General features: G+C 45.0%; 1 protein-coding gene across 9 annotated transcripts in view; it reads right to left on the bottom strand.

Moving 5' to 3' along the window:
* Window positions 1-2,003: 2,003 nt before the first annotated feature.
* Window positions 2,004-23,069, bottom strand: part of USP42 (ubiquitin specific peptidase 42) — a 41,070-nt gene continuing 20,004 nt past the window's right edge. For 4 of the 9 annotated variants that reach the window (XR_014785540.1, XR_014785539.1, XR_014785537.1 and 1 more), the window contains 9 exons: window positions 22,536-22,676; window positions 14,140-14,240; window positions 13,436-13,589; window positions 11,543-12,292; window positions 9,423-9,517; window positions 6,771-8,078; window positions 3,783-4,105; window positions 2,802-2,953; window positions 2,121-2,208 (listed from right to left, as the gene is read on the bottom strand). Coding sequence is in view for 5 of the 9 variants with exons in the window: in XM_084818444.1 (XP_084674570.1) it covers window positions 2,862-2,953; window positions 3,783-4,105; window positions 6,771-8,078; window positions 9,423-9,517; window positions 11,543-12,292; window positions 13,436-13,589; window positions 14,140-14,240; window positions 22,536-22,676 (2,964 nt within the window). In the remaining 4 variants the exon portion in view is untranslated. Of the gene's footprint in view, window positions 2,209-2,672; window positions 3,663-3,782; window positions 4,106-6,770; window positions 8,079-9,422; window positions 9,518-11,542; window positions 12,293-13,435; window positions 13,590-14,139; window positions 14,241-22,535; window positions 22,677-23,069 lie in introns of those variants that run through there. The other 5 variants (XM_084818448.1, XM_084818447.1, XM_084818446.1 and 2 more) reach the window with 4 other exon arrangements.

The following is a 23,069-nucleotide window of genomic DNA, read 5'->3' as shown; positions in this document are numbered from 1 at the left end:
TTTCTGAACTGTGAAATTTTTAAAAAGAGCAGGGAGAGATGATGTCCTTTCATTAACCATATTTTGGCAACATTTGTTCCCTTGTAGTGGCCAAGATGCTCTCGCTCTGTGCAATTTTAGGACACAAGTGCCACTTGCAGTGTGACCATATAAGTGATACCTCTGTTGTCTTACTCCAAGAATTAGAGGTCATGTACTGTATACTGTAAGAGTGGATGGTTGTTGCTAAGTAAAATGAATCACATTTTGTTGGAGATCTACAACAGCAACCATGAGACAACCTGAGTGAAGAGCATTAAGAGGTTGTAAGTGTGGTCATACGAGTTCCAAGGAGGTTATGCCCAGCTGGCCATTTACACAAAACACTACAGACAAGTGTAAGCAAGCTGGAAATGAAAAGGTGTACAGTACACACTGAGCAATGTTGTTTTGACTTGCTGTATTTATATACTATATAAATTTTACATGCCATATTATTTACAAGTGGGGCAAGTGCTTTTATCTTTAAAAAAACAAAGATCAAACTTTAGACATCTCTGAACAACACAGCTTGTATAAACCAGACAGATTATTCAGATGAACTGTATTTAATACAGTTTTCCCCACTCCGTCTCCTGATGCAGGACCAGTGAATTAAGTGTATCACAGTTTGATAGCATTTCATCATTTAAAAAAAATTAAATCACAGTATGAAATGTGTCTGTAACTAGAAACTTTGAAGAAGGGACAAGAACCAGACAGCTCAGACCCATCAAGACAAGCATCACAATACTAAAAATGAATGCAATAAAAACGTAGTGGAAGTATGAGATTGGTTCCTTCTGGCAACTGTTGGGACAATGCAGGATGGCTGTGGGCCTTGGTGCCTGCTGCTGTTGTCATCCACAGGCACTGACTGGTGAGAAGCCCTGGAACAGCAGGACAGCCCAGGCCGCTTGAAAAAGCTGTGGGACAGCTGTTCAGGGCAGGCAGCTGCAGGAAGCAAGAACAGAAGGAAGGAGAGATTCACATGTAACACCAATCCAGAGCATGGGTTGAGTATGGGCTGTTGTTACGTGCAAGCCCTGCACTATGGTTTAACTATGGGTTGTTAACCACAAACAACCCAGGAAGAGAACCCATGGTTTGTTGTTGGGTTGTGAACTTTGGGTTGTTTGTGGTTAACAACCAAAGTCAACCAAAGTGTAGGATTCGCACATGACAACCCATGATTCAACCACCACCCCTACTCAGGCTTGTTGTTATGTGTGAACCAGGTCAACGAGACAGAAGGCAGAGGAGATGAAGAGAAGCTAGAAAGGAAAAAGGGGGTGGAAGCAGCAGCTAGTATGAGATGGGGAGAAGGCCATAGAGGGGTCAAGCAATGGCCAAAAGAAGAAGCCTGCAGAGGAGTTGAGGGAAACCCAGCCAAGGAGGCAAGGGAGACCAGAGTGGGGGAACAGAAGCGGGGAGGGCAGATATCCCCATACCAACCTAACAGCTCATGGGTGGTGAAACAATGAGCCTAGCTGTTCAAACACCCGTGATTGCCAGTTGGTGGTTGGCTGGTGACATCTCAGGGCCAGGAGAGACAGCCCTATCAAGATGAGTGGCAAGGGGTCTTCAGACATGTTCTGAAATACATTCAAAAACTGGTAGAGTCTGAACGGCACATTTCACGAAGTCCAAGACTGGAATTCAACAAAAAATTATGCAGTGAGTTTCTAGTAGCAGACATCACAGAAAACAGATGAAGTTCTTGCAAAAATCCTAGTTCTGTGTGAAATTTTTAAATAATTCTTTAAATTAAATAGAGACTATCAGTTGCAGCTTGATAATTCTGTGGTTTCCTCGCCCCTTGAGCCAGATGTGTAGACTTGGAGCAACATCACATGAATAACACAATCAACCTGAGTCTGTAACTAAGCAGCATTTGAGATGTTCTGTTCCAGGGCATTAATTCTTACTGTGACATTTACAGGGTAAATTTTACGATGTTCAGCAGTTGTAGAAAGTTTCCATCCTTTTTGTTTGCTTTTTTTTTTGGATTGCAGATAATTTAAAAAAAGAAAGTCTCAAGGTAAAAACTAAAAAAAGGGTTTTTTTTCCATGGTAAAATCCTGTACAGTATTTCTGAAGCACCAATTATGAATTAAAGAGTTAATCGCTTTTCGGTTTATAAATATACTGCAAGCTGTGGAGGAATGGCTTCCAGCAGAAACTCTGGATCTGAAAGGCAAGAAGGACAAGGTTATTCTTGGATACCAAGTTTTCAGATGAGTTTTTAATTTGCCTCAAATATTCTAGTTTCTTAGGGGCATAGCACATTTGTGGCGCTGTTACAACTGCCTCACTGCCAATTCAAGCATGGAACCACCAGCAATTTTGCTGCCTGCTCTCCCTGAACTGTCAGCAGCCATTCCACATGGCTGCCACAGAAAGACGGGAGCAGAGGACCCATCCATCAGCTTGGGTGAGAGACCAGCTGCCATTTGGTGGCTTCCCTCCCTGAACAGTCTCTATTCAAGCTGGTAATCCTAAATACAATGGTGTAACTTTCACAATTGGTGCTGAAGTTTGCTTGTTTTTCTGTTCCCTTCCCATCACTTTATCCTTTTGAAACGTGTCTATTAGGCCCTGCACACAGGCTTAACATCTATTGTGGGTGCTTAATTTTTTTTTTTCATACAGCACCTAGGAAACATTAGGCCAAGCGTTGCCAACTGTTTTCCAGGCTCAATTCAAGGTGTTGGTTTTAGCCTTCAAAGCTCTAAACAGCTTCAGGTCTGGCTATCTGAGGGACCACCTAGCTTGGTAGATACCTGCTTGGTTGCTAGGATCAGCAGGAGAGCCCTTTTGAAGACACACTTGCTTGCAGAGGCCTACTTGTCAGACATGTGGAAACTTGGAAAGGGGCTTTCTCTTGTGTTGCTACCAAACTCTCCCTTGGAGTTGTGGTTGGTCCCCAGTCTCTCTGCATTCAGGAAGGGGGTGGCAGTTAAGACACATCTTTCTAACTTTTTAAAAAAATTGTTGTGGCTTTTAAAGATAGTTTTAATTGTTTTATTATGTTTTTATTTGATCAGGGTTTTTATTTTCTGAAATCTTGGCTGGCTTCAATAAGGCAGTGCAGAAACACAATTGACGCACTTTATGCATGATTAACATCAGAGGATGTGCTGCTAACCATGAGCCAACGAAAGTGAACTAAGGATGCCTATCGTTTGGCTGGACTGCACTGAGCTATTAGCAGCATTATGACAGATTCAATTGTGATTGCAGACTGGGTATAACTTGGGTGCAAACATTTGTCAGGAACACAGCCATGTCTACCTTGATACAGAAGGTGAAGGCCAGGTGACATGGATAGTCCCACGGTGCTATGAATTCTTGAGCAAGCCCACACAAGGCAGCCTCGGCATGATTCGGGGTTCCCAAACTTTGTCATCAAGAGCTTTCAAGCTTTAAAAGAAAGCAAAAGGGAGGGCCACTGGCTCACGAATAGCAGTGTGGTGTAGCGGTTAGAGTGTTGGACTAGGACTGGGGAGATCCCGGTTCAAAGCCCTACTCAACCAGGAGGCTCACTGGGTGGCCTTGGACCAGTCACCATCTCTCAGCCTAACCTACCTCGCAGGGTTGTTGTGAGGATAAAACAGGAGGGGGGAGAGCCATGTATTGATCTCCTGGGGGAGAAGGTGAGATATAAATATAATAAAAATATATCTAAATAATCTCAGAGAAAGAGAAAAAGAAATAGAGTCACTCCATGGATATTCTTTGGGATTTCTCTTTGAATCTCTTACCTACTTTATGATCTGTAGATGGGCAGGAACCATCTCTGTTGCTACCATCTCTGCTCTTTGTTTTGTGGCAAAGAACAGTGTCTCCATCCCGGGGAGCCCTGCTATGTTTTCTATATGCTTCGAAAGAAGATTCCGTTATCTCCCAGGTTTTAAGATTCTTGGTTTCCAAACTGGTTGGCTTGGGAAGGGGAGGAGCTGAAATTTCATCGCAGTCTTCTGACTTCTTTGTACGTTTCTTCTTTTTCTTCTTCTTTTTCTTATGTTTATGCTTGTGAGTCTCAGCCTCAGAGCTGGACAAAGATGGGTCAGAATCCTGGCGATGCCTGAAGAAAGTAGAAAGATGTTAAAAGGAACATCCACAATGTAATAGTTATACCCCCTTAATCCAAACAATACGTTCTTTATCTGGGGAGGCAAAAACAATGGAGAAAAGAAAATGGAGAAATCCCAGGTGCCTATAGAAAAAGGTTTATTGTAGTTCTTTTATATTATTTATTTATTATTGCATTTATATCCCGCGTTTTTTCCTCTTGCAAGGAACCCAAGGTGGCTTACATTATCCTCCTCCTCTCCATTTTATCCTCACAACAACAACCCTGTGAGGTAGGTTGGGCTGAGAGTGTGTGACGGGCCCAAAGTCACCCAGTGAGCTTCCATGGCCGAGTGGGGACTAGAACCCGGATCTCCCAGCTCCCAGTCCAACACTCTTGCCACTACACCACACTGGCATATTGGCCTGATGCGTTTCGGAAATATTGATTTCCTTCTTCAGGGGCTACAATAAAATATACAGGCAGTGGCATCTACTGTTCCTCCTTCTCACCACCTCCACTGCCTGGACCAGAGTGAGGGGCAGGTGAACAAGCAGGCTGCAGTGGTGAAGAGGAGCAACTCCAGGGGGCTTCTCAGTCAGTCCAGCCATGCCTACCCTTGACGCCGGCCCTGGGTTACTCCTCACACTTGCTCTAGGGGCAGGGCCATGCAAATAAGCAGAGGTATTTCCCTTCCTGTGGGAGGGGGAGCCCCCAGTTCCAATCCTGTCCCCTTTTGTAGTTACAGGTTGATGTCAGAAGTGATTTCCTACTCTGACTGCATTTGGAATGTCCTCCTGCTTCACAGCCAAGGTGGGAGGGGAGCCAGCCTATACATCTTTGTTTTTTTTCCTCCTCCCTTCGTCCTTTTTTCCTTTTATGTTGTGTATTTTAGACTGTAAGCCTGAAGTCATGGACTGTGTTGTTACTGATCTCTGCAAGCCACATTTTTCCGCAGACATACAGTAGAAAAAATGTTTTAAATAAATAAATAAGTCTAGAGGGGAGGGCATCCCCATTTAACAGGGAGGGTTGTGACTGCAACTAGGCAAAAGACTCCCTTTGCTGTGAGTCATGTGAACTACTGGTCAACCTGTCTGTCTGTCTGTCTACTGAGTTTGTTCTCTTGCCCTGCGAGGAGGGGAGAGAAGAGCACTATTATACCCATTCTACAGGTGAGGAACTACAGCTGAGAGAAGCAACGTGCCTATGGACTGCCCAGTTATCCATAGCTCGTGAGGTTTTGACTCCATCCTCAGTGTAATACTATTTCACAATACCATGAAGATCTGCTAACTTTGTTAGGGCGCAATCCTATGCATGTTTAGACAGAAAAAAAGGCCTACAACTCCCAGCATTCCTCAGCCAGCTATGATGGGAATTGTAGGACTTTTTTCTGTCTTAACACGCATAGGACTGCACCCTTAATCAATCACCCCACTAACACACACACATTCAATTTAAGATCTGCTAAAATGATCCGGCTGAAAATTCTGCAGAAAATTACTCAGCCTCCATGAGAAGCAGGGCCTTTTTGGCAGCAGCCCCAGAGCTTTTGTATGTGTCTTCCTGCATGAAGTGCAAATGCCCCCACCTCCCTTTTCCTTCCAGAGCCAGCTTAAGACTTTCCTCTTCTAGCATGACTTTGGCAGTTGATCGATTAATATGCTCTTGCTCTGCTTCTTGCCCTATTACTGGATTTTAGAGTTTTGTCAGATGCATTTGATTTCTAGAACACAGAAAGCTGCCTTATGCCAGGGGCTCTGACCACTGGTCTACCCAGCTCAGTTCAGTATCTGCTGTCTGGCAGTGGCTCTTCTGGGTTTCAGTCAGGAGTCTTTCACGGCCCTATCACGAGATGCTGCGGACTGAATCTGGGACCATTGACATTCAAAGCAGTTATTCTACCTCTGAGCTACGGCCCTTCCCAAATTAGGTACACCAAATTAATTGGAGTGTAGGAAACTGCTTTATACTAGGTCAGACTAGGCTGAGTTCAGACAACACTATAACCCACACCCAAGGTTGAGTATGGGCTGTCACTGAAATGTGGGTTGTTGTGTGAACCCAGATGTACTAACAAACTGTGGTTTGTTAACTATGAACAACCCATGAAGAGAACCCATGGTTTGTTGTTGGGTTGTGAACTGTGGGTTTTTGTGGTTAACAAACCATGGTTTGTTAGCACAGCTGTTTTCAGACAACACGACAACCCACAGTTCAACAACAACCCACACTCAACCCGTACTCAACCTTGAGTGTGGGTTCTTGTGTTGTGTGAACCCAGCCTATTTCTCCCTAGCCCAGCACTGTCTGCTTTGACTTAGAGCAGCTCTCCTGGACCTCAAGCAGAGGTCCTCCCCGTCTCCTGCTACCTGACGATTTTCAGTTCAGTGGAGATGCCAGGGATTGAACCTGGGATCTTCTGCCGGCAAAGCAGGTGCTCTTCCACCGAGCTATGTCCCTTTCCTTGAAAAACGGTATAAATAAAACAACAAAACTCTAGCCCTCCTCAGAAACCACCACACACTTAAGGTATCAGCTAGTTCAAATGGCAGAACTCCCTTCCCAGCCATCCTGTTATGAATTTATAAGCGACAGTAAGAGAGACCGGAAAGCTTTACAAATGTCGGTTTCCGCCCTTGTCTGCCCCCGTCTCCACTCCACAGGGACTAACCTGTAATCTCTCTCTCTGTGTTTATCTTTTAACTTTTTCTTCTTCTTTGACTTCTTGTGCTTTCGCCCTCTTTGCTCATCGAGCGATTCGCTTTGCAAGAGCTTTTGGCATCTCTTTTCCAGGGGGTTCTCGCTGCCCTCCGGGCTCTGGCATCTCCGTTTCCTTTCCTGGTCATGAGTCCATCTGCTTTTATAATAATCATATTTATACGGGCTACTGTAAATGTAATTTGATTTATTATAGTCTCTCTCACAATGAGTGAATTTTCTATCCTGATTATACCTGGGGACATGGGAAGAGTAATAGTAATTGTAAGATCTGCAGCCCTCCCATCTCCTCGGGAGATCTTGATAATACCGCTCTCTACTCCATGATCGCTCCCCTTTCCCGTAACAATGCCTGTTCCTTTCAGGGTCCGTCTTCCCTCGGCTGCGAGATCTGTAAGGAGGGTATTTTCCCGAACTCCTCCCAGGATCAGGACTGCATGGGAACCTGTAGTAATTTGCATTGTAGTATTCTCGTCGATAATGCTCTTGCTGCTTCGCACCTTCTCTGCTGTAGGAGCACCTCTTCTTGTTGTAGTGCCCGTCTGGCTGGCTCCGGGTGGCTGCCTCCTCCTTCTCCTCTTCGCTTTCAGAGCGCTTCCTTTTTGAACGGTAGTGCTCTTGGTCAGTTTTTTTGGAGGTGCAGACTTTCTCCTTAAGGGGAGAATGAGATTTCAGCTCCTGCCTTTCTGTGTTTCCTTGGAATTGTTCGCTGCTGTCTCCCAGCCGACCACCATCGTCCTTTGAACACGGGCTCCCCCCAGTGGCATCCAGCCTTGGGGCAGAAGAGTCGTTAGGTGGTGCAGCATCCTCATAGCTTTTTGCACTGTCCTGTGTTTCTTGGCATTTCTCCACCGTATTTAGAGTGGCGAGCTTTTGAGAGCTACATTCATTGTCAGACTTTGCAAGGGGGCTTTGAACCCCTTTTTCTGCTGCCCTTGCTGTTTCTCTGGCAGGCTCAGGGCTGTTTTCCCAAGCTCCCATCCCTTCTTTTGGTCCTCTTATCTTTTCTGCATGGTCCTCCATGTCACTTTCCCTAGGGAATTCTTCTGCTCCCAGGAAACTGGACTTGGAACCGTGTTGCCCATCACTCTCAAGCAATGGGCTTTCCGTTTCGGCCGCAATCCTTTCACAAGGGTCTTCTGTGGTAGAAGTGATTTCAGGGTCTGAAGGGGCCAAGAGGTTCTGGATGTTGTTGGTAAGGGCACTAGGGGCCCCCTCAGAAAAGCCACCCTCTTCTGACACTTTTTCTGTTCCACTAGCACTGCACAGAAGAAAGAGATTTGTAACTGGCCAGAAAGACAAATAGCCAGCAAGATGGATTTGAAAACAAACACACCTTACACATTAAGACGTTTTTCAACTCCTGGAAAATTCTAGAAGACATATGTGGTGACTACTCCAGGTGTTTGAGAAAGTGGGCTTTGCCTGGCTCACAAAAGCTTATGCCGCAAAAAAAACTAATATTTCAGGTTGTACAGGACTCATTTATATATGGCACTACGCATCCTCACGAAACAAAAGGCTATGATCTTCCCAGTGTCCCAGTTAGATGCATATCCAGCATTTCAAACCAAGCCTCACATATTTGACTGGAATGTTCTTCTAAGCAAGCAGCTTAAAAATGCAGCTAGGTTTTTTGAGTAACTATTTGCATCTACTTCTATGTTACCACAGACAAACTCATTTTTTCCTTATCCCCCACCTGCATGAGAAGTTGCTCCAAACTGTACCTCACCACATTTACCCTGCTCCCAGGAAGTTGACTATGAGAATTTGCACTCACTGGATCAGGGCCCTATGAAGAGCAGCTGGGAATATGCCTTTTTCGAGGGCTAAAACCTGAATCAATTCAGAAAACACTCCTGACTTTAAAAAGTTAATTATTTTTAGTAGAAGAACTTATACAAACTGCTGACAGCAGGCACCATCTTAGAAGAGGTATTCTCCTGTCACTCTGCCACAGGATGGAACGCCTCTTCTACGATAATGCCTGTTACAATATATACATGCACCATCTAAAAATCAAGGGATGAATACTTTCCCCCCCTCTCCCAAACAATTGTTTTTAGTAATATGCAAATGCAATTTAAATGCAATTTAAATCAATTAAAACTCATCTGATTAATTGACAAAGTTTTTTTTTTTAATTGGGTGACAACCCTAGTTTATATTGTATACATGTTAAGAAGTGTGCCAGATGAAGCCAAGGTTTATACCCACACAAATAGACACATTAATGCATCCTAGCAGTGATGGGCCTGGGAGGGAGAAGGAATACAGAAAATAGAGTAGACAGTAAGACAGAATGGCTTTGCATGGAACAGGGGTGGACAACCTGGTCCCTGCAGATGTTTTGGACTACAGCTCCCATAATCCCTAACCACTGGCCATGCTGAATGGGTCTTATGAGACTTGTGGTCTCCAGCATCCAGAGGGCACCCCTGGCATAGAATGTTTCTTCAAAATTTTGCATCAGGCATCAACATGGCTTGAATATGCAACTAAGAAATATTTTCAATGACAACCGAGAAGCACTCCATTTTAAAAGAATATAATTCGTCATTTGTAATGAAAATATATTTGGAAAAAGCATGATTCATTTTACCTTATTGTTTCTGCTGATGAGGTTTTCAGCTGATTGCATTTGAAAGAGTCTACGATCCTGTCTTCAGGAACTGGTGGCAAAGCTGTAGGTGCTCCCTATGAATAAAAAATAGAAAAGGTTAACACATAGGATGAAAGGGGCAACCACCAAGCCTGACTGCTCTAGAGTCTGGTGAGAAATAAGGTGCCCAACTCCTGCGCAGCACTAATAAGTGCAATGGTTGCAATCCGCTCTCAAGTATAGCGTGGACTTGAGAACATAAACAGGAACATAAGTAATATATGTAGGAAGAACAAATAGGAATGTAAATCAGGAATATGGAACATAAACAGGAACATAAGTAACGGCCTTCTAGAGTGGCCAACTAGATGCCTATTGAGAAGCCCAGAAGCAGGACATGAGTGCAATAGCATCCTCCTGCTTGTTTTCTCCTACAGCTGGTATTGAGATACATACTGGCTCGGACTGCATGTAACAGCAAATGGTGGGTTAATGAATTAACCCACGATTTGCTGTGCACGAGCAGGAGTGAGCAAGTGCACTGCCTCCAACACGCTTCTCACTTCTGTTTTCTGTACACAACTCCCAATCAGGGGTTGTGAGTAGGACTTGTGAACTTGGATTGCTGGGTTGTTTAAGGGTGAAACAATCCAGCACTCAACCCTACAACAAACCATGCCTCTGATACTGAAGGTAATATATAGTCATCAGTACCAGTAGCCAAGCACAGCCTTATCCTCCGTGAACTTGTTTTAAAACGATCCAAGTTGTGGCCATCGTTATGTCTTGTGGTACGGAATCCCACACTTTACATATGTGCTGCCTGAAGTAGCACTTCCTTTTATCTGTCCTAAATCGTCTACCATTTAACTTCACTGGACGACCCGGGCTCTAATATCATGAAAGAGGGAAAATATTAGAATCTGGGATCCTCCAGCAAAGCTAAATGGCAGAGTTGACAAGGTTTTGTTTTTTTTACTGTCCCAACATGCGAATGCACGCTTACTACTTTTTAAAACGTTATGTTGAAAGAAGAAACTTTTAATGTGACAAAAAGCCATTTTTCCATCCTGTTCTGACAGCTCCTCCCACAATGATTTGGAGTCTGTTTCCTCCTCCCATCTCCACCCGGTTTACTCCCTTCTCTTTCTCCATCTCATTCCTCACCTGTATTTTTAATCTATGATTCCTATGGCCAACACAGCTACCTTTTGCTTTTCATGTGAATTTTACTTAAGTAAGTCTTGGTATGCTGCAAGACAACACAGTGTAGCGGCCAGAGTAGGAATGTAGGAAGCTGCCTTACTTGGAGCCAGGCCGTTGGTCCATCTAGCCCTATATTGTCGACACTGACTGGCAGCAGCTCAGGGTTTCCGGCAAGTTCTCCTAGTACCTGGAGATGTCAGAATTGAACTTGCGGCTTTCTGCATGCTAAGCGTGCATTCTACCACTGAAATGCCTGGACAGAGAAGAGCTGGGTTCGAATCCCAGTGCAGCCATAAAGCTCACTATGTGAACTTGGACCAGTCACACACACTTGGCCTAAGGGGTTGTGAGGATAAAAAGGAGAGACCGCCTTGTATGCCACCCTGAACTCAAGAACACTCCCTCCCTCTCCGGCATAAATAACCTTCATCTTTCCCTCATTAGCCTTAATCGTCTAGACTGTGCCAACCATGGTTAATGCTAAACAATGACTCCCATCTTAGCCAGAGTTTGAAGTGGATTTACAAACCCGGGTTAAGCGGGAGCCTGATTAGTGCTAACCATCGTTACTATCAGGGTAAATGGAATCTTGAGCCATGGTTAAGGCCAATGGGGTGGCAGTGGTGGAATGCATGCCAGAAAGGGCAGGGAGAGGAATGTGCTTTCCTGAGAATGGCTCCTGGTGTATTTCATTTGTATTGAACCTTTCTTCCATGGAATGCAAGGCAGTGTATGCAGGGTTCCCAGGCAGTCTCCCATCCAGGCACCAATCAGACCCAGACCTGCTTAGCTTCAGCAAGACTGCTGCATCACCTGGCTTCAAGAACACACCACAGATTTGCCCACTACAGCTTGCTGGAAGCCAGCAACATGCCTGCACTGAACCAGAGAAACCTCAGCAGAAACACACTCACTTTTCCAGGAAGCCCATTTGCTTTGGAAAATGGGTTCTCAGCCAATTTAACGGGCTTTGCTTGGCAAGTAGAATCATTGCATAGCTGCCCGTTTTGTTTAGGGGCATCGTTCAGGCTAATAGAAACAACGACAGTAATGTTCTTAGGCAGCTCATGCTGCGGGACCTCCTTCTCCATGCCGTGGCAGGACGAAGAGGAGCTCTCCGTGGCGCTGGCTGCATTTTCAATTAAAATGCCGTTGAAAGGTTTGGAGTGGCCATTCTCCTTCACCACTCCTTTGGACTCCTCATCAGAGTCTTCCGAAGATTCTGCCCCGTAAGGGACCAACATGCTCGGGCTGAGTTTGGACTTGCCGTTCACGACCAGCTTGGAACATGCTTCGCTGGGCGCTGTTTGTTTGGGGACTTGGTTAGCAGCCGATACTGTAGATGCGCTTGAGGTAGATTGCACTGCAGAAGGGTTGGAGATGGTTGAGGACGGGGCCGGCTTGTTGAGGTTATCCAAGGTACAGCTGGCATGAGAGACACTTTGGCGAGCAGGCAGCTTGTTGTTGTGAATACTGATGGTAATTTTTTGCTTTTTGGAAGGGTCAGGTGTTGTAGAGGTTGCAGGCCTGTTCATGGTCCAGTTTGGGATTGACATGGCAGGCGGAGCAGAAGATGGCCTGCTTAGGGTGACGTTGCTAGCGATCGCCACAGAGCTGCTGGGAGTTTCTTTCAGGGATCCAGTTCCATTCAAATGATTTGAATTCTGCAGTAATAAAAAAGAAAATCACTGAGAAAATGAAACATTCCAAGGCATTTGGTAGTTTTGTGGCTTATTCTCCAACCACCACACACACACAATTCACCAACACCCCAAATCACGGTTAAATTTTCTTAACTATGGTTTAGCGTGATGTCTCAACTTACAAGCCATGGTTTGGTGTGATGCCTGAATTGACAAATCATAATTACAGCTGTTGCTTTGCCTCCAAAGGCTGAATGGTGCAGATGTGAGTGAGCTTATGAACCTGAGTGCTGAGAAGATGGAAAATGAAAGCAGACAAGCAGCTCCAAATCATGGTTTGCCTGCAGTGAATTTAGAAGAGGGATGGGGAACATGCGGCCCTCCAGATATTGATGAACTGCAACTCCCATCAGCCCTAGCCATCATAGCCAAGGGTGAGGCATGATGGGAGTTGCAGCCCAATATCTGGAGGGCCACACATTCCCCATCCCTGACTTAGAAGCTCAAATCAGGGTTTGGATTCTAAACTATGGTGATAGCATGAACCATGGTTTGAGATGACATGTGACAATTTCTTGCATTAGAACAGAGGAACACTTGAGTTCTGTTTCAACCCACTAGGCTTGTGAAACTTTAGATCTTTAGAAGGGCTGAAGAACCCGCCTTCCCAGTCCCTGCATCACAGAACAATAACCACAGGCTACTCAACTCTTATGGAACACTATCCCCAATGCCAGCACGTGGCTGCCTTACAGGAGAGAAGCGTTTGCCCCGGAGCAGGCAATGGCAATCCGTGGCCACGGGGGAACTGAAAGTCCTGCTGCATTTGAAGAGGCCTCAGTTGTTACACTTACACACACGCACACACAGCCCAAAGATCTGGGAAGAATCAATGGGAAATAATGTTTCGGTGGACTCAGAACTCCATAAATTAAAGGAAGCTGGGAGAACAGATATACCACAGATATGTGATCCACAAATCCAGATTTCACCACTTTTTCCCCCAGAACATTTCTGTGTTGTAACATAGATCTATTTCCCCCATGTTCTACCTGCATTGCAAGAAGGGGTTGCAATAACTTAATTTGAGAAGTTAAGGCTTTGTATAAACCCATGCTGTCCAACCAGCTTATTTATGCCATCATCTTCAAAAGAGAGAATTACCTTAATCATGTGGGGAGGGAGTTGTGGTCCAATAAATCCTGGTGCAGTTTGCTTATTATTGACCGCCCGCTGATTAATAACAGGCCGGGGAGAAGACTGCCCTGGAGTGTGAACAGAATGAATGTGTTCGCCGCCATTTTTCATGTCATGGGACCTAATAAATAAGAAGACATATTGATCCACATTTGTTGGCTGAATGCTTTGCCGTATCCGCCATGACCCGCTCTTATTCCCTAGGATGGTATATGTAGGGCACAATCCTATGCAGCTTTAGACCCCAAAAGATCCTACAACTCCCAGCATCACCCAGCCAGGATGGCTAGCTAGGGAACGCCAGGAGTTGTAGGACTTTTTTCCTGTCAAAACATGCACTGGATTGCACCCCCAATTTGTCACCTTTGCATTCCACCCTCTCCCCAAGGGGTTCAGAAGTGGTGTTTCAGCCTCACAACCGCCCTGCAAGACAGGTCACGCCAAAAGACAATAACCAGAGAGGGCCTTTGAACCTGGGTTTCCCCATATCCCAGCCCAACACTTTAGCCTAGGGATGGGGAACGCTGTTACTGACAACGGCGGCAAGACTGGCGGACAAGTGACCAGTTTGCAGATTTTGTTTAGAGATGTCAAGTGAGGCGAAATGCAGAGGTAACAGTGTCAAGAAAGGAAGCAAGTCCAACTTTTTTTTTTTAAGTATTTGACATTACCTGATATAAAAAAGCACATATGCTTGCTGATTCAGTACAGTTCTGATGTCACTGTTTGAGACAGTGGAGTCATTCATCTGGTACCACTGTCCGTTACTGGCCTAAAAAGGAAAAAAAAAGGAAAAGTTGTTGCTATCTTTCAGATTAGTTACAACATTGCAATGTTTTTACTAAGTGTTCAAGTGTATGGCGGTGTCTCGACCCAAGATTTTTCTAGGTGAAATGCATTATCTAGACTTCTCTCAACCTGGTTTTTGGCTTAGTTTCAGGACTGAAATGCCCTTGGTGGACCATCTACACAGGGAGTCAAACAGTGGGAGTGCATCCCTGTTACTTATGCTGAACTTCTCAGCAGCTTTCGATACCACCAACTGTGATATCCCTCTTCTGAAGCACCTTTCCGGTTGAGGCCACAAGGCACTGTGGTGTGGTGGGAACTTCCTAGAGGGAGGGCAGATTCCAGAAGGTAGTGCTAGAAAACTCCCACTTTACTCCTTGGTCTACAGTGTCCCGCAGGGGTCAATGTTGTCCGCTGCGCTGTTTCAAGATCTACATGAAACTGCTGGGGGACATCATCCACAATTTTGGAATTTGCAGTCATCTGTGTGTAGGCTCCTGGTGTATTTCATTTGTATTGAATGATACAAATTCATCATCCCCCCCGCCCCCCGTTCCACATGCCTAGGAATCTTTGTGCCAAAACTGAAGAGGCTGTCTCCCGGGGTACCTGCCAACCCTATCTCAAGATGGTAGCAAGACCAAACAAGGGCCTGCAAAATGGGATGAAGGTGCATATGAAGTGGGTGGGTTGAAGGGAATGGGATTCAAGAGATATTGTAGGAAGACAGAATGGTTTTGAAGTGCTAGAGCCTGTATTAGCTGTCTAGTTCCCCCAAATTATTCCTTCTCACAAAGATTCCAAATATCATATCCAGTAGAAATTTTAAAGATTCTAGAATCGGAAAGATTCTAAAGCATTGACCCATGTCTCTCCCATCTGCTCCTGTTTTTCCTTGCAATATCCTTGCTCTGAGGTATTCACTATCTGAAATCCCTCCACTTTTTCAATAGAAAACTACTGCTATAAATCCTTAAAGACACACTGCTATCAAAGCTGAGATATTCTGCTATTGGAACTCGAGACAACCCAGGACTGAACAAGAAGAGCATTAAGACTAAACACAGAACACCTTCCTGCCTGCAGTGTGGCCAACATTTCATGTCAATTTCATACACTCCAGATTCTACACAGTGACAGAGAACTGGGAACCACAAATCTCAAGGGGGTTTATAATCTTTAGAAAGAAAATGTCTTGATTTTAACCAAAGGTGTCCTTCAAACCTGGCAGGAAGAGAAAGTCTGCCCTCTAATGGGAGAAAGTGAGGTACACAACACAGGAAGGTCTACTAGAGTAAGCTAAAAAGGTAAGATAATGTATATTTTGTTTAGTAGATCAGCAAAGGGATTGTTTGGAAAGGGAAAGGGTGGTAGTGGGAAGAGAGACAACCTCCCATAGTATTTATGTTTTAGAGAAGGTATTTATGAGCACCTTCATGAGCATACCTGAAGGCTAATGTTCAGAGTCTATGGTATGCCCCTGTTGAAAGATGTAGGAAGCTAGAGAGCCAGCAGGCTGGTTTGCACATCACAGTAAGCCACCATGGGTTAATTAACCCACAGAGCTCATATGGGCTGGCCACCATTTTGAATATGCAAGCCGTGGGGGACACACACACACACACACGCCACGACTTCTTGTCGCGTGCAAATCCAGGCATTGTGGGTTATTTGAGGGCTAAACAACCCCTGGATACCCCTAGAACAACCCTTTTATAATTTACATTCAAAATGGCGGCCGATGTGCGTCAGGGAGTCCTGCAGGTTAATTAACCCACAGTGGCTTACCGCGATGTGCAAACTGACTCAGTGTGGTGTAGTGATTAGAGCAACCTTCCCCAACCTGGTGCCCTCCAGATGTGTTGAACTACAGCTCCCACCACTCACAACTAGCATGCTGTCTGGGAATGATGGGACTCCCATCATTCCCAGAGGGTACCAGATTGGGGAAGACTGCGTTAGAGGGTCAGTCTAGGATTGGGGAGACCCAGGTTCAAAGCCCCACTGCTTTGTGAAGCTCATCTCAGGCTGTCACTATCTCTCAGTCTAACCTATCTCACAGGATTGTTTTGAGGATAAAACGGTGTGTGTAGGAAAAAATATGTACATTGCTTTGAGCTTCTTGGGGAAAAGGCATGATATAAATGTAAGAAATACAACAGAACAATTCTGAAGAGATGTACAGTCTGTATCGGCCATCTAGTTTTTCCATATTATTCCATGTCACAATTATACAGGCACGGGAGTGCCTGTATTTTTAAACTGTATAGGACTAACTGCATTCTACTGTTATAAAGCCTGAACATCCAAAATCTTAATAAAACCCAGGAAAAAATATTCCAAACTGTCTGAAATTTGGCATAGAGTTATCTTTGTGTTAAGTGCCATGCTCTGCTCAAATTTCAGAGAGATTCATTAGGAAATGGCTGAGACACAGCAGTTTAAAGAACTGCCCTTCCTGAGCAAATTCTGCTTTTTATGACCATTTTTGTCCAGGCATCACATACCTTCAGGGTTTTTGTTTGTTGCCCCTTTAACCGAGTCCAAAAATTCGAGGGAATAGCAGAGGTCTTGCCCTTCCTGTTTTGATAAAAACCCGTTGTGCATTTATCAAGTTGCATGGTTTTAAAAGCTCAATACATTTTCCAGTAACAGTGTAGCTCAGGCTTAGTGACTCATACCTGGCAGAGCCTCTTCCCTAAACAAAGATGGCTGCCACATGACTGGGAAGAGGCTTCTTGCTAACAAGTCAGCTGGAGAAGGGGTATGTCTGTGTGTATTATACAGTCTGTCTCACACACATGTATGCGTAGCCTTCAGCTTTTTTTTTCTGGCTGCATGGTTTGGTTTTGCTATGTGGGGGGCAGGTTTCAGTTTCTCTGGATGTGCATTTAAATAAGTTGTTGTGTGTTTTTTTAAAATCCTTGGAGGATTATGTATGAAATCCTGGTAAAAATCTCTTCTCAGCCATGAATTTACTAGATGGTTTTAGGCGATCCGCTTTCTGTCTCTCACCTGCTACTGGATCATACTGACCTTCCTCACAGGGTGTAGTAATGATTATTGAGAGAGAGAAGGCTGGGTGGGTTTGTGAGCAGCATGTGTGTGTAAGGAAGTGCCTGCAAGAGGTTATGCCTGGAGAAGGGTCCCCAACCTTTTTGGGCTGGTGGGCACATTTGGAATTCTGAGAGTGTTGTGAGGCGCTAGCGGGGGCAGGGGGATTGCCCATTCATAAAATACTCGTTTCCCAGAAGGAAAACTGGTGAGACTAAAGTAACTCCTCCAAGAACCTAAACACAAGGCAGAGGTGGGGTCTGAGCAGCAAAATACCAAATAAGCCGGGACAGGGAGCCTGGTAGACATCAAGAGAGGTGTCTGCAGGCACACTGGTTCCCACGGGCACCACACTAGAGATCCCAGGCCTAGGATGACCAGACCCAGAAGCATATTTTTGGCAGGGTAAGGAGTTGAACCTGTTCTACATCTAGGACTTCAAATATTGATGAGATATACAAAGTAAGTCACTATGTCATTAATATTCAGTGTAATCATAAGTATTGCTTAATACCTTATATTCTATTTAGTAAACAAATGTGTTGTGAATTTGTTATGTTTATAAAGATATTATCAGCACAGTGAGTGACATAAGACACACAGAGATGGATTTTTGAGCAGAGTCAGCCAAAGAGTTTCATGGCTAAAAACAGAGAGGGACTTTAATCTGTACTGTACTCCCTTCAGTACATTGTTTGACCTACTGATGATAACGATGATAGATCCCCGGCAATGTTACATTTTGTGCCTTTTCCCCTGAGAGGGCTCATGTCATTCAGTGAAATCCTTTTCAAAAACCAAAATTTTAATTTAATGTTTTTTAAATTAGAACTGCTGACAACTAATCTCTTGGAACCTTATTTTATGCTGGAGCGTCAAACCCTGGATACATTTGACCAAATGTAACTCTAGCAAAGTACTTCTTCAAGGTTATCAGATCAAAGCAGCAGGTCTGCTTGCAAACTCTAAAGGTTTAATTAATTCACTTTTAACAAAGCCAACCTGTTGTAAAATATGCAGGACTCACAAACTACCTCTTACTTACTGACCTGTATGAAATCTCATGATGGAACAGATACTTGCCCCAATAACTATTTGCCCCTAGTCTTGGGCCCCTCTGGGCATCTTCTGTTTATCAACCTTGCCAACCCCTCCCAACCCTTGCAACAAAAACAGTTGATCACTGCTAACATGGGCTATTGTCTCTAACCCAAAGGCGAGCCTGTAAGGAAGGCGGAGGGTCAGCATGCGGCTAGGTGGCCACTGCCCTGTAGTGCTCCCCGAGACTCACTGCAGCTTATGTACATCCAAACTGGCCCATTATCCTCTGCATACACCGTTCCACAGCTCAAGGAGACTCACATAAAGACAGTAATGACTGTCGGCTACAGCAATAATATAGAAACAGCTACCACCAAATCAGCCAAATGCCTTCCAGAAGAAGTGGGGTTTACTCTCCTTCCAGAGGAACAGCCCCAACCCACTTCCAGGACCTTGGGGCCGTGACAGTAAGGGCCCAGCTTCTTGCAGCTGGTACTTTAACCATGCAGTGAAAAGACTCGGAGGAGGGCCTCAATCTCTGTAGAACCTGGCCTTCAACTGATCCTGTTGCAAAGATGTCTGTGATGGGAAGACAAAAGCCATATGATGCCAAATCCTCTCTAGAAATCTGTCTGTGGAGGGGTGGAATTTGGGCAGAGGGAACATAGCTATAGAAAAAGGAGAAGGGATGACACCTAGTCATGAAGTGGAGGAGGTAACTACAAGGAACACAACACCGGGATTTTCCTATGTATCCAAGCAACGTGCAGCTGCTTCTCTTTGCTGTTCAGGGGGAAAGAAATAGGATTATATACACAGTTACAAAGACCAGAGCTTCCTTTTCACCCAGCTACCACCCAATTACAGTGATTCCTTAACCTTTTCTTGGTACAAAGACAAATTTCCTGATAAAGCAGCTCAGGCTGAAGATGGATGTAATGTAGCAAGAGCGCTTACTTCACGTATTAAAAATAATACCAGCAAATTGAACATTGATGGGTCAGGCTTGCCACTCCCCACTACTGCTGCCTCCGCCTCCTGGAGCTGGGAAACAAAGCAGCCTGCCGCTGAGTGCCCAAGAGGGAAGGAGGAGGCGGCTGTGCTGTTTTCCTGTGTTATGCACCTGGTCTGCCAGTCGGAGGCAGCAATGACAGCAAGCGGGCAGGCAAGCAAGCAGGGAGGAGACAAAGAGCGACAGGTCCGCATTTGATTTGCCAGTGTGTTAGTAGTGAGACCTTAAACATAAAAACAAAGCTCAGAGTGTAGGGAGCTCTCCTTGTATAGGATGTTGCATCTTCAGCACCAGCTGGAGGTTTGAGAGTGAGATTGATCCCCAACCATGGTGAAAACGAAAATGCATCTCAAAGTGAGCACACACAAGCTGCGTCTGCTGTCAGGACAGACAGAAAATGCGCATCCAAATCCACTTCCGCCCCATTTGGAACATCTTCTTGGCTTCACCCTTGTTTCCCTAAGGTTCAGTACATTACTAACTTATCCCAGTGATATGTCGTGCCAGGGACTCGAACAGAGACTCAAGCAGCGGAAGCCAGGTGCCTCAGTCCAGGTACTACTGGGACAGCTCTCAGACCAAGTGAACTGCCACCAACCCAATCTCTGCTACACCACAGTGCCCCCCATATGGTGACCATAGCTGCAAGTGTGATGTCCTACCAGGATCATGTACCTTGAGGAACCAATAGGTGGCCTCCTGGTTTTCCATACCTCTTGCTCCAAGCTGTGTTCCTCAATCTCTTCAGACAGAGCAACAGCACAGGCTGCCTTGCAGTGCCCAGTACCTGACCTCCAGCTCATCACTGACCACACTCTGCCTCTGGCCCTTTGCTTCTTGTTTGCCCAGCCTGGTATCCAACCACCAGCCTGTCTTTGACTGTGTCTCTGCCTTCGGCTCTTGTTTGTCTGATCTGGTGTCTGATTCGCAGCCTGTCTGTGGTATCTTCTCCCTCTGGCCCACCTGACCCTTACCAGCCTTGCCAGAATCAGATGCCAGTTGACGCCTGTCATAAAATTAGGCCTTGGGCCTGACAATGTCAGAAAAGACACTGACAAAAGACACAAGAAAGTAGTGACATCAGGGAAGGTAGCGGATGGTAATGCAAACCAGCACACCAGGAAATAATGTTCTGGCATCACAGCGATGTTTCTACCTCTCTCTTCCTTCAGGGAACCCTTCTGACAAAGGCTCGTCCCTCAAGGACCCCGCACCTCTTGTGCACTGCAGAGACATGTTTTAAGGGACAAGTTTTACAACACAAGGACATGCTTTAGGACAAGTTTCAGATCAGGTGGAGTTGCTGGTCACAGGCCTACTGAGCTTCAATGGTTGTCTAGCATGAGTTGAAAGTACACCCTGGCACACACCCAACACCCCTCCTGTGGTTCCACACTGCAGGAGAAGATCAGTAGCAGCCGACAAGCTGTCTTTCAAGAAAACCTGTCCTAGCTCTCTGCCATTTGCTGAGCTTCTCCTTGAGGAATCCCCAGCAAGCTTCCAAGGAACCACAGAGTTCCCTGGAACATAGTATGAAAATCAATGTTTTTTTTTTTTTTAAACCCTACCCTTGCTTTGGCTGGGAGCCTCGCTCATGACAGGGACAACTACCTATTTCCTAGCCAATGCAACTATCCCTGACACTATTTCATTAAGGCTGTTACTGACCTCTTAACAGCCCAGTTAATAAAGATGCAAGCAACTAAATTACTCAACAAGGTGAATATCTTGAAGCAGCAGCTGAAGCTTACTGGTAACAAGTCAGCAGCAAGGAGACTACCTGGATTGTCTTTGTAGACAGAGAACATGTAATTTGTTTTATTTTACCTTCCCCTACAGCGGAGGTGTTGAACCTCTTTCCATCCAAGGGCTAAATTCCATTTCAGAGAAGCTCTCAGGGGCCACATACCAGTGGTGGACAGAACTGAAGGCAAAAGGGGCAGGGCCAAAAATGCCAGCACATTTTAACTTAAAGCTCTTCCTGGCAGTCACTCAGACTTAGGAGAGGCATTTCAACCTTTTTAGAATGGGGAAAAACTGTACCAATGCTGGGAAACCACCAAACGGCTGGTAGTTTGGGGAAAGGGGGTGAAGTCAAGGGAAGGGACATGGCCATCTGGGGGACCCTAGAGGTCTGGACTGGGATCCCAGGAGAGCTGGATTGGTCCCCCAGGCCTGAGGTTCTGTACCCCTGCCTTACAACATATGGCTTTGCTAAGGTGCTTGTTCATGTGCTGCATTTGAATTCCACCATTCTGTCAATGACTTGGGAAAGGATTTCATGAAAGGCATAATATTTCATTTTATCCTGCCAACAAACCTGTGACATAGAGAGAGAACATGCAGATTACCCGAGGCCAACCAATGAGCCTTCAGTCACCGAGTGGGGATTTGAAGCCCAGGCTCCATAGTCCATACCCAACAGACGGTCCCTTCACACTTGCTGGAGTCATCTGGAGCTCTTGGCTCCACAAGCTCTTTCTCTCCGTTTGCAGCAAACTGTGATCCAGATTGCACAGGTAAGCTGGTCTTGCCTTTGGGCCGGGGGATTGGACCAGCTGACCTTTTGCTCCTTTACAACTCTATGGTGCTGTAAAACCAACAGGCGGTTTTGGGGAAGTGTTGAATGGGTCTCAAGAGAAGCCCCATGTCAAAAGGACAGATTGAAAATAGAAGGATACATAACAATCTTTTATAGGAAGGGGCTATTTGCCTGCACACACATTTTGGACCAAGACTGCACTGGCAAAGAGAACAAAATCCTTACAGGAGAAGTTTTAAAAACCTGGTCACCAGGACTAACTGCCATTTAGCTCCTCTCTTCCCAGAACCACCTCCATCAACAGATATTTCGCCTGGCTATGTGTAAAGGAGAGGGGACAGCAAGATTCCCTCCGTTGGTCCAGCTGAGACCAACTGCCGCTTAGCTCCTGTTCCCAGAACTCTCTCCTGTAGTAACAATTTCACCTTGTCATTTTGTAGTTTTATGTAATAGCACGAGAGAATTGGTAACTAAATATCCTTATCTTTCCTCTTCCCTCCCCATACCTTTTCCTCTTGTATTGCATCTCTTAGATTGTAAGCCATTATTATAAAATGTAACCTGCCTTGAGTGTTTTGGCAGAAAGCTGGAATACCGAATGTATTACATAAGAGAGAGAGAATATTTACCTTGATGTAGCAGTAGTAATGTCCTGCATGACAGTTGAAACCAGTATGGACCAGAACTGCATACAATGCATAAATAATTGGCTCCCCATTTGGCTGGGACATATATGGTCGAATATCCAGGTACTCAGGATATTTCACTTCCTACACAGAAATGAAAGGAAAAGGCTTGCATTTTTCTGAAATGCTTTGGTAGAAGGAGCAATCCACTTAGCATCAGATAAAAACCAAAATCAAACTACGCAGACATAAAAATGGGATCCTCACATAAATTAAACTTGAAAATTTGGGGAAGCTATGACATTTCCGGAAGTGATAGACTTAACCACTCAGAGAACGTTAGGTGATGGGCGATATACAATATTGTTAATTAAATACATAAAAACGCTTGCTCTTAGAGGAGCTGAACAACAGGATACAAATGCGTTTTTAAAATCAAGTTGGTTTCAACAAGTAGTAGTAAGACTTCCTTACTAAAGGAATTTACCCCACCACCTCTTTATAAGCACTATTTATTAATGTAAAAACATTTTTATA

This window comes from Heloderma suspectum, chromosome 12 (genome assembly GCF_057233095.1).
Source record: "Heloderma suspectum isolate Gila_16-S chromosome 12, 16-S_ref, whole genome shotgun sequence".
NCBI lineage: Eukaryota > Metazoa > Chordata > Lepidosauria > Squamata > Helodermatidae > Heloderma > Heloderma suspectum.
This window is presented reverse-complemented; position numbering and strand designations above follow the sequence as displayed.